Source organism: Nelumbo nucifera, chromosome 1 (genome assembly GCF_055504915.1).
Source record: "Nelumbo nucifera cultivar China Antique chromosome 1, China Antique-T2T, whole genome shotgun sequence".
NCBI classification, from domain to species: domain Eukaryota; kingdom Viridiplantae; phylum Streptophyta; class Magnoliopsida; order Proteales; family Nelumbonaceae; genus Nelumbo; species Nelumbo nucifera.
In genome coordinates, this window is record NC_142649.1 from 183,835,224 (window position 1) to 183,847,129 (window position 11,906).

The following is an 11,906-nucleotide window of genomic DNA, read 5'->3' on the forward strand; positions in this document are numbered from 1 at the left end:
TCTCTCAGCCGAATGATAATTATCACTGAGTGGGAAAATTAAATAACTGAAATTAAAAGAGAGTAATAGCAAACTAAAAAAACAAGAGAAATCAGTCTTACCGAATTCTGGTTCAAGGGTTCGGGTTAGTCAATTGGCCATCGATCATAGTTAGACTCTGGTAGTCTTGCAATTCAAGCATTTAACCTTAGATTTATTAGGATAGCCATAATAAACCTTGTGTTTTCCTAATTCAGCTGACCAAACCCAGCATTCGATCAACACTTATCACTACTTAACTGGGTATGATAGCGTTCCATATTAACCAGTGATAGCATTAAGCTTTGTGAAAACAGTTAAACCAAGATAACAACAATTGAGATAGCTGCAATTATCAAATCTTGTTCCATCGAGTCCCCTTAGGTTAAAACATGTCAATACATTGGTCAAAGGATGTCACGAACAATTGACCCAGAAAGATATTAACCTAATTGCTACTTATACCACTATTCGTGACAATTACGGATCACCGAACCATGGATAGCAGTGGGAAAATCAACATTAATTAATTTGTCAGACTAATTAACATTAACATCCAATGAAAATATGCACAAGAACCAATGAATACTTGAATTAAAAAGCAAGATCTTAAATTAAATACAGAACCTCACAATGGCACAATCAAACCTCCCCCCTTGAACCAGAAAAGAAAAGCTTAGCTGCTCATGATCTTCGAACTCTCCATGCTCTACTTCTCAGTGGCCGAACTGCTCTCTTGGTAGCTTGAGTTGCTTGATGATCTCTTGGATCCTTGGATTGAGTGATGCTAGAGCTGGTCCGCCCCCCTCTTTATATAGCTAAAGGAGATGGCTGTTTTCCAACTCCTTCTAGGAGATCATCCTAAATTCAGGGAGTCTTGATCTGCTTTGAACAAATCCTATCCTATCTCTTATCTAATCCCCAACCTTCTTATCTTTATAGGATTACATTCAAAATTTAGATCTAATAAGACTCTCTCCCTCCTTGGAGGTTACATTCGAAATAGGACTCTAGGCTCTTGAATTCGAGTTGGGCTGCTCTGATAACTTGGGCTGCTTCAAAGTTCTTCTGCGAGTTGGGCCTCAGCTGTGAAATGGGCTTGGCTGCGAATTTGCTCTGACTTCGGGCCCGGTTTCGTACTCGATACGGACCGAATCTATAAAAACCCAAAATATAAAAGTTGTGGGCCTTCCTTTCTTCTTTCTAATGCCTCTTGAATTGTCCAATTCGGAGTCCGGAATTGAGATTTATGCCCAGATTACTGACTGTTGCCGAAATTGTGCAAAATCACCTGATTTGCCCTGTTTTCTTCCAATTGCCTTTTTGCTTGCCCTGAATCGAAATACACGAGTAATGAGTCCAATTAAGTGCTAAAGTGATGTAAGAAGATGAATATTAGGGGACAAAAATAGGGTTCCTTTTAGTCTCATCACTTGGCTCTTACAAATTTAGATCTAAAAATGCATTTTAGATATGAATTTTCAGACTCAACCCAAACATAGGTGGCGTTTGAAAAGCAACATTTTCAGACTTCAAAGGTCTGAAAAGTGTTATAAAACGCCACCTAAGTAGTGATAAAGTGTTGGAATCTAAAAGTTTAAGGTTTATGGGCCACCCACACTATAGCAGGCCATGCTTACCTTGCCTAGAACCCCTCAAAAGGCAAGACCAATATAGCTTATGACATGAGCCTAGGATGACCCATGTTGTGTGATGATGCGCATTTTGGCAGCTCCCCGGCTGGCAAGTGACTCAGATGTCTAGCTAAATAATTCCTACCTGGAATGTGGCTTGGATGCCTATCTGAATGGTTCCTACCTAGAAGGTGGCTCTGACGCCTAACTGAGTGATGACGAGATGGAGAAATGGCTCTATTGCCTATCTGAACGGTGATGAGTTGGAGATGTGGCTTTGATGCAACATGCAAGGACACAGTGTTAGAGTGCCCGGGTTGCTTTACCCGGGGTGGGCACTTCGATGCTTAAGTTAGCGAATCAGAGATTTTAAGATAGCTAAATGTGAGAGATCTAGAGAGTTGCAAGAACTAAATTGTGCATCTCCCCCTAGGGTTGGAGGTAAGGCCTTTATATAGGCATTGTTTAGCATGAGCATCATGCAACATGTCCGGGATCTCTGGGAGGACGTGCCTAACTGCTCCGAAGTCCTCGGAGGTAGTCGTGCATGTAGGCCAATCTTTGCGCCTTACTCGGTTTCTCCCAAAACATTCGGTGTGAGAGCTGACTTTCGAGAGACCCGGGAGTGATGGGATGCATGCAGAAATCGATAGCAAGCACGTCTCATAGGTCGCCAGGTCGGCGCTAGAGGCAAGTCGCCAGGTCAGTGCCAAAGGCAAGTCGGCACTAAAGGCAGGTCGCCAAGTCGGCACCAAAGGCAAGTCACCAGGTTGGTGGGCACCAGAGGCAGGTTGCCAGGTTGGCACTAGAGGCAGGTTGCCAGGTTGGCACTAGAGGCATGTCACCAGGTCAGCACCAAAGGCAGGTCGCTAGGTTGGCGCCAGAGGCAGGTCGCCAGGTCGACGACAATGCCAAGTCGCTAGCTGGGAGTCCATCATTTTGGCTAAGGCAAGTTGTCGCCTAGGTGGTTCTGGGTGTCACCCAGTTGTTACGAGATGCCTTGTGTCATGATGCTAGTGGTGGGCCAAATCTGTCCTCATCACTGTGTATGGCCAAATGTGGCAACACGATTTTTTTTGAAAAATTGAAAAAAATAATAAAGTTAAAATAATCTAACAAGATAGATAAGGAATTAAAAAATCTTAAAATTCTATTCTATATGAATTTTAATTGCATGTATGTGTCAGAATTTGATCAATTTTTTGAAATTGTTTTAATTCTATTATTTTAAAAATCAAACAAATTAAGATAACATTTGAAAAATTCAAATCCAAATCCAATCCAAAATCCCATAAACCTAATTAGATATAGAATGAAATTCATAGCTGGGTTTTTAATAATAAGATGATTTTGATGTGAATGAATGCAGGGGTGGCCATGAGTTAAGCTTTTCATGAGCTATTCAAGATTGGCTCATGAAAATCTCAATTTGGCTCAATTTAAACCGAGCTTCGGGCCGAATTAAGCTCAATTCATGATGCTCGCAATCCTAATCGAGCTTTTACATACATACATATATACATACGTAAACAAAATAATATATATAAATAAAGAATAAAAAATGTTATATATAGTATTTTTTATTTTTTATAAATAATAATAATAACTAGTTTTTATAATTCTTAATTTTTTATGTCAAATAAAAAATAATTTTTTATTTTTATAAAACATCTTAATCAGAATCAAGCTCGAGCGTCATAATTTATTGGTGATCCGAGCTCGAATAATTAGATATTCAGATCGATTCGGCTCAAATCCACCCTAAATGAATGTAGTCCAAATCTAAGTCTGTCATAGCCCTAGGTAACAAGGTGGAAGTGTAGAGAAGTATGTATTAACCTTAGAGATGTGAATCCTGTTTCATTACAATCATCATCTATGACTTATCCCAACTATATGGGGTCAACTACATAATCTTGTTTCACTACTCCACTCTATAATTAAAACCATGTCCACTATTAAATTATTTGTGCTTAAATCATTTCTTACTACATCTACCCATGTCCTTTGTGTTCTACTCCTTGCTCAGTGGATCTTCTAACCCTTCACTTGTAATAAATCATTTTTTTCTAATTAGAGCCATTAGTGCTCTTTCTATGCACGTCACCAAACCATCTTAGCCTATTATTTCTCATTTTATCACTTATTGGAATTATTCCTAGGTTTCTACAGATGACTTCATTCATTATCCTATCTTTCTAGTTTTTCTATTCATCCATCTTAGCATTCTCATTTCTACCATACTTATTTTCTAAACATGTTATTTTTTTATGCCCAAAACTCTATTCCATATAATATAGCTAACCTTACAACTCTTTTATAAAAAAAATCATGATAGTATATAAGAAATTTTTTGTTAAAAACACTTGCTTTATTATTAACATGCATAAATAAATTACTATTTAGTTTCATTTTTATTAAGGTTATATTATAAAAAATGAAGCTTCAAATGGTTAGTGTAACTTAGGCAGATTCGGGTTAGGCTTTTATCAAATTTTGAATCAATTTAGGCCCAGGATCCGAACCTGAAACAGTGTAAAATACTTACTCACATCAACCCGAGTTGCACCCCTAAGTAGTTAGTTAATTATAGATGTCAAGTATAATTGAGTTTAATAATTGATTCCATTCTGAGCATAAAACTAATTAATAATCGGTTCGAGACCGAACCACCTGCTCCGAACCAGACCCTACCCATTGGTAGCTCTCATCTCGTTAACCTCTTCTAATCTGATGATTGTTTAAGCAGAGTCAGCTCTTTAAGGTGTTGTACTGTTGTGCTATGAACCTATGAGGGGTGTTAATGTAATGCAGTATGCAGGTTGGTGGTCTCTGAAAAAGAAAATAAAGAAAAGAAAAAAAAACATTACTATTTAATATAAACAAATCCATCACTACCGTTCGATCTCTCAAAGTCTCAACAAATAATTGTCTTGGTTCCGTTGACGAGTCAACTGGTCGAACCGTGTAAAGATGGCAGGGAGCAGAAAAAGTGTATCAATCGAATCGAACCTAGTATTGTGTGGGACCCCGTTCTGGCAAACGTGGGATAGATGTGCATTGCTGTTGTAGGTCAGTCACACCGGACACAATTCCGCTGTCCTCTTCCGTTTTCCCCCATTCCCACCGGAGAGAGAGAGATATGAAGTACTTCCCACCTTACTCCTCAATTCTAATTATTTTTCTGATTTCTCAAAAAAGTAGATGGTAACACAAAATGTCGAAAGTACCCCTTGTCATTGCTGTTAAGTAATTAATTAATTAATTCCAATTCTTTCTGCAACTCCAGAACTATAACCTGTTTGGCTGTTTCCTGGACAGTGGATTGTATCTTGTATGTTGTATGAATGTACGTATATATGTATGAGTGTGACGACGTTCGGAAGAAACAGGCATTTCGGATGGGTATTTTTAATAGTTAATGAGGGTATTTGGGGAAATGAAAGAATGGAGTCGAAACATATGAAAGAGGCAAAAGCAACAGCAGTTAAGAAACCCTGATTATCGAGTCGCGTGAGATCTGTAACCGAGCGAGCCTTTGAGCTTTGGATCTCTCTTCTCTTTCTTTTTTGTTTTCCTCCCCCTCTCCCCTCGACCCTCGTCCGCTCCCTCTGCGTCTACTTCACCATGAGAATCCGAAAACATGCTAAGATGGATTCTCTGGCCTTCCCGCAAGCTCCACTAGATTCGTGTGCTCGTGCGAGTCTGCAGACACATGTGTGCGAGCTGAACCGGTCGCCTTGGGATGTGATGGCGTTTGCTCCCCAATCCGACCTCTCTTATCCAGACGATTACCAGGTCAGTAGAAATCCTCTCTAGTCTCTTTCGTGTCTGTATCGTTTCAGATCTGCAAGTACCCTCTTCCGAGGTTTTACGAGAGAAGCCAATGATCTCAGTTTTCTTTCTCAGCTTCGTCTGTGTATTTCTTATTTCTCGGTCTAGGGTTTTCGTTTTCCGGCGTGTTGTTTCCTGCTGTTAAGGCCTGCCTAAACCCTAAATCCCGTCGCTGCCGTCATCTCTTCTTACCAGAATAATGGAATAGCTTATTGGTGTCACCTTGTTTTCTTTTTCTATATCGACTTTCTTCTCCTTTCTGGGTGTCTGTTTTGGGTTTGGTTTCAGCTGGGGGTGGTTTTATGCAGGCGGAAGGAGACGATAGCGTAACCGGGAATGGGAGCGGAGGAGAATCCATTGGTGCTGCAGAGAGGTTAGTATAGTTGAGCTTAAAGCGGAGTCTTGTTTGGATGGAGTATTAGGGTTTTTATTACCGTTGCCCACGAAATTATTTCCAAAAACAAACACAAGGAAGGATAGAGCAGTAAAGTAATTATGCAAATTTTCGTCCACACCAGGATTATTATCTTTAAAGCAAGTATAGTTATGTTAGTTAGTTAATTAATAATTGGCTACGAGAAGATGCATTTGTACGTTCATCTGTTTTTCTTTTGTTTAGCAGTCTTGCTTCGTTGAAGGTAAGTTGGGAAGAAGAGGAGGAAGAGGAACCGAAGTTTTCGTCGTCAACGGAGGTGGTGGTGAATGCTGCAGAGAAGCGAGAAAGGAAAATTGGGTTGAAGAAAGGGAGGGAGGGGTTCGTGAGCTGCAATAAGACGGACGGGAAGGGGTGGCAGTGCAGGAGAGAGGCAAAAGAAGGGCACTCGTTGTGCGAGCATCATCTAATGCAACTAAGGTCTTATCACCATAGCTATAGCAACTCTTCCAGTCGGAAATCTGATAAAAGCGGGGCTGCTGGCGGAGTTCGTCGCCGGAATCGAGGGAGAATATCTTCGTCTACGAATCCGTTGGAGTTCTATTACTACTCAGGGTTCGGGCCGTTATGGGGTAAGAGGCGAGGAGGAGGAGGAGGAGGGGATTCGACTAAGAGGAGAAACGCTGAAGCTGGGGCTGCTACGCAAACGACCTCGACCCCACCATCGACATCCGACATTGATCAAAACCGTCCAGTTGCTGCTGCCGTTGATGATGATTATATCATTAATGAAATCGATATAGATATGGTCGACGAGGATGACGACGATGATAACGATGACGGTGTTGGTCACGAAGGTGAGCCCGGAAGAAAGAGGGTTAGGAAGCCTGTGAAAGCTCGATCGCTGAAGTCTCTTCTTTGAAAGAATTGATGGTTTTAAGAGATCTCTCCCTCTATATATCTATCTATCTATATATATTATTATAAGTTTAAACTGTTGTAGTTCGTCTCAATTTGTTCAGCTTATTTCAATGACTCGATATGTTGTCGTTACCACGTGCCCCCATGTTATATATTTAGATGGAAAATTCAAATCTGGCGGAAGCAATTTTGGTCATCAGGTCAAGTTTTTTTTTACTTTTATAAAGAAATTTTTTTTTTATTTTTTTGTCGTTTTAGTCTTAATTTCTTCCTACTAAAATCCCTTCTCTCCAGCAAAAAAAAAAAGAGAGAGAGAAAAAGGGGAAGAAAAGAGCTTCTAATTAAGTAATTATCCAAATCGCAAAGAAAAGCATTTCGGGTTCTTACCCGATCTACGGTGATGGACCACCTAAAGATGATAGTTTGCTGCATACGCTATAGGTTCCACATTGAAGAGAAAGGAAATAAAAATTTTAGAATTTTGATGCGCTGCCGCTGTTCCAAACACTGACAGTCTGACGTTCTCTTCACAAATAGTTTTAAAGACGAAAAGGCCCTTTTCCCACCTCCTCCTCTTTGGGATGGAACGCTGTTGCTTAATGAAAGAGGTTGTAACTTGTAACCTTCTAATGCTTCTAACCCTTATTAATTTCCTTCCTTCATTATCTTATCCGCTGGATGGAGGGATATGAACGATCTTGATTTCGTGGATCTCTTCCTAGTAATTAAATTCATGATCGTCACTGCAGTAACGTTTATATTGCTCCTGTCGGGCGTCGGTTCTCGGTCACAACTCACAACCTCTCTCTCTCTCTCTCTCTCTCTCTCTGTTTCTCCTGCACCATCCTCCTCTTGTTGATTTCCGGTTTCCCCAGCAAGTAAATAAAAGCCCCCCCCAACCCAGAAGCCAGAATGATAGTACTAAGTCCAACTGCAACGAGCTCACCCACGAATAAATCTTTTTTATGCAGTAACAGACTAACAGTAGTGGTTATTAACTCCTGAGCTACATCATCAGACACAGCGAATGCCTTCCTTAGCCTCCATCCCCTCCTCTCCATTTCATTGTAGAGCGCCTGCAATCCCATCTTCGTCTTCTTTTCTTCTTCTTCTTTCTTGTCTCCCGCCCGATAATTTCCTCTCTCCCTCCTAATTTCACCAGGATTCCTTCCTTCAACGAAGACGTGCTTCATATAACAGTAAACACTCACTCTACTTACACCTCTAACGTTTTCTTCTTCATTTATTTGTCTAAAATTACCATAAGTTTGACTCCATCTCATCTAAAAGAAACCCTAACGCCACTGTAATTTCTTTGTTTGGCAATTTACAACCTTCTGCAGAACCAACCAATCCTCCGCTAACCATTTGTTTCTTCGTTTGCGTCCATCTCTGCTTCCACCTGCATATATCATCACCATAGCAGCGTAGCTGAACCACGAAGCCAAGCTCAAATTAATAATAACGGTATATAATACACACAGCAGAATTATTCTCTTAACCTGACAAGAGATATATCACGACTTATCATTGGAATTAGGGTTTTATCACTCAAAACCCAACAGCAACAACAGAAAGACTCCCGAAGGATGCAAATTGGAAATCATACACCAAGAACTGAAAGAAAAAATGCACATAAAACAGGATTTGCTATTGTTTGTTTCGTTGCGGAAGAACTGCTGTGAAGAGGATGAGGCACTAGATCTGAAATAAGAGAAAGGAATTCTTAGCATGTCTGCAAATCTTCGTATTTGGCAGAAAAAATCGTCGAGCAAGCGAACGAGCGGGCGAGAGACAGAGATTCAAAATCCACCTGTGAGCCTGTGACTTCTCCTCCCGTTTCTTCAGTTCTCCTTCTCTCACTCTCCTTTCGCTTCAGTTTACAGATCTCGTAAAACTCGACAAATAGGAAAAAGAAAAAGAAAAGGTTTTTTCTTGTTTTCCCCTTTGGCTTGCATCTTTTGTTGCTAAACACCCATAGTTTTCACTGTATTTTACAATTTTGCCATTTTTCGCAGTTAGCGTTCGGTGCCCAAAGACGTCCAAAGACATTATTCTTGTACAGGTATTTTTTTTTTTATTTATTGGATAAATTGTTAAAACCTAATTGCAATCACCTCCTCTAATATGATTGCAAGTAGATCCCTTTTCTTTGAAACCTCTAAAAGAGGTCATGAAAGAGAGGCATGAAAATGTCTAAAATACCATTAACCAAAATGTTTATTTTCCCAATTTTTTCTAAAATTGATTTGTTTTCTAAATTTGCCTTTCATATTAAACACTGAAAAGGTAAAATTGCAACTTTAGCCCCCCCCCCCATAAACCACATCCTGCCGTGAATTTGGCATCAATCCACGAGTAGGATTCAATCCACCCCTAGGAAATCCTAGCTCTACCTAAGGAGTGGACTGAATCATAAAAACCCTTTTTTTTTTCTACAGAGACCAGCCTTAATAGTAATTGCATGGGTATTTTAGATATTTTTGTGCCTCTGTTAGAATATCATAATAGAGATAGGGATGCAAACGGATCAGGTCAGATTTGAATTAGGGTATATTTGAATCCGATCTAATAGTATAAATAATTGATCCGATTCGATCAAATATTACAAACATCGATTCGAATTTGAATCTATTAATAATATCAGATATCCAATATATTTTTTTTCAAATCGGATAAGGGGTGATTCTAATTCGATTAGATTTTCAATCAGATCCTTTATTGATCTGATCTGATTTAAAAATCCGTCAAAAGTATATCTGAATTCAACAATTGATCTAAAAATCTGTCAAAAGTATATCTGAATCCAATAAAATAGGACCGGATTTCGAATCTATTTGCATCTTTAAATACAGGGGTTTACTTGCAATTAAATACAGGGGTTTATTTGCAATTTTGTGAAAAGCAAGGAAAATAATTACAATTATCAAACTTCAAGAAATATTTAGACAATACTGAAAAACATCAAAGGACGTTTCACCAATTTACCCTTATTTATTATTTATTTTGATGAATTGGTGTAGGAAGGATATTGGATAAGCGGCTTCAAATGGATGGAATTGAATTCTGGAATCTGGATCACGTTGCAAGGCGCATGTCTGATTGCGCCCGACCCATTCGTCAACAGACAACACAACAATCTAAGAAATGCCGATGCTGGCGGGTTTACATGGGCTTGGACTGTCTGAATCCGATCTTTGACTAGATGCCAACACTCATTGTACGTGGCTTTCCTGCATTTATTACCAAAAGCAAACACTGAATTGGGTCGTTGGCTTTCCGAAAAGTTCATTTCGGATTTGAAGGATGGACCATTGGATTTATAAATGGAACGATTACCGGGGCTCCAAGGAACCGAACCAAAACACGGGGGAATTGCAAAGAGAAATTTTACACGTGACGAAGTAGGGAGCAGACACGCAGGAGGTTGAACATGCGTCCAACCACCAACCTGTTGAGTTCCCATAACTTCCCAAACACAAAAAGAGGCTTTGGAAAGGGCCATGGAAACTGGGCTTCTTACTGCAAAGGAATGATAGCATCTTATTAATCCTAAATAATTAATAAACTACACGTTTATATGTGTCCGAGAGAGAGAGAGAGAGAATTGGACGAGTTATTATTTTCGAATGGGGTTCGTCTGACGTGAGGCTAAGGTGGCGTTCGTTTGATGACAGCTTTCAACCGTTTAGCCGTTTACGTCTGAAAATTTTGGTTTTCAGACCCCACCGGCATTTGGGTTTAGGTCTTTAGACCATCTGAAATACAAGTTCAGAGATCTGCTTTCATGTATTACCAAAATCAGATGGATTTCAGACATGATAAAATGAGGTTAATGCACTCATTATTGTCATCTGTTTAATAATAATAATAATAATAATAATAATAATAATAGTTTATTAGTATTATTATTTTATTTAGTAAAAAAATATTTATTTAATAAATACTAAAAATCATTCAAATAATATTATAAATTATTATTTCATAATATTTATTAATAATAAATATTAGTGTGAAATATTTATTATTAATTAACTATTTAATAATATTTTTATTTGAATAAATAATAAAAATTAGCAATAATATTTATTTAATAATAGCATTATTATTAGTATTCAAAAATAATATGTTTGTTAATAATGATAACAATAATAATTTATTTAATATGATTTAATAGTAATAATAAATCAATATTGTTGTAAATATTATTATTTCTTTACTTAAATAAATAATGATATTAGTAATAATATTTATTTAACAATAATAGTAATAATAACATGTTATTATAAAATAATAAATGATCATTTTAATTAAAATAAATAATAATATAAAGTATTAATGTTTATATAGTAATAAGAATATTTAATAATATGTTTATTAATAATAATTAAAAGATTTTTATTTATTATTACTTAATAATAATAAAAAAGTATTATTATTAATTAACTAATAAATAATTATTTGTTTCAACAAATCATAATATTTTTTATTGATACAATACTATGTTTATTTAATATTCTTTTTATTTGTTATAATATTACCCAACCATCTTTCTAAGGGTAAAATAGTAAACTTCATAGTTTTAGATACTTGAGAACTGCACCAACTCAAATGATTTTTTCTTTTTAGAACCTTTAAAAGCAAAAATCATTTTTACTTCTTTTCAGATTTCAGACCCGGTAATAGTTTTTTGACTTCTCAAGCATCAAACTTAAGATTTATCAAACGCCACCTAAGGCAAAATTTTCTATTATTTTTACCATGAAACATTTTTACAAAACCTACCCCATATTATGACACCAATTACACTTTGACTTTTCAAGAATCGAACTCGTTTAGGCCGATTTAGGGGGTGTTTATGAATGTTCCTGTTTTGATTTCATTTGTTTCAAAAATTGTCAAGTCGGCAAAAAAACAAAAAATATCTTTGTAAATTCTGTTTGTGTTTCGAAGGAAAAAAATAAGTTGTTTTGTTTGCAAAGGAATATATATTTTTAAAATCATCAAAATATTGATTTTTTTATAAAAATAAATTTTATAGTATAGTAATTATATGATTTATATAGAACATGATATTAAATAACCGGATGAAAGCATTCCTTTAGACATAAATTCAAGAATACTTT

At 37.2% G+C, this 11,906-nt stretch overlaps 1 protein-coding gene across 2 annotated transcripts; it reads left to right on the top strand.

Annotated features, from left to right (window-relative positions):
- The first annotated feature begins 5,127 nt into the window (after window positions 1–5,127).
- Window positions 5,128–6,967, top strand: EDA8 (Putative membrane lipoprotein). Of its 2 annotated transcripts, none has more exons than XM_010256974.3 (3): window positions 5,128–5,450; window positions 5,795–5,859; window positions 6,106–6,967. In XM_010256974.3, the coding sequence occupies exons 1-3, from the start codon at window positions 5,280–5,282 to the stop codon at window positions 6,779–6,781; spliced, it is 912 nt and encodes a 303-aa protein (XP_010255276.1). In that variant the 5' UTR covers window positions 5,128–5,279; the 3' UTR covers window positions 6,782–6,967. The 2 variants fall into 2 exon arrangements, with proteins under 2 accessions (XP_010255276.1, XP_010255277.1); XM_010256975.3 differs by having other exon boundaries at window positions 5,129–5,450; window positions 6,109–6,967.
- The last annotated feature ends 4,939 nt before the right edge of the window (window positions 6,968–11,906 follow it).

Coding starts and splice junctions, on each gene's coding strand:
- EDA8 (XM_010256974.3), top strand. CDS start 5,280: ATGAGAATCCGAAAACATGCTAAGATGGATTCTCTGGCCTTCCCGCAA. Junction 5,451..5,794: donor CTTATCCAGACGATTACCAG/GTCAGTAGAAAT, acceptor GGTTTTATGCAG/GCGGAAGGAGACGATAGCGT. Junction 5,860..6,105: donor TCCATTGGTGCTGCAGAGAG/GTTAGTATAGTT, acceptor TCTTTTGTTTAG/CAGTCTTGCTTCGTTGAAGG.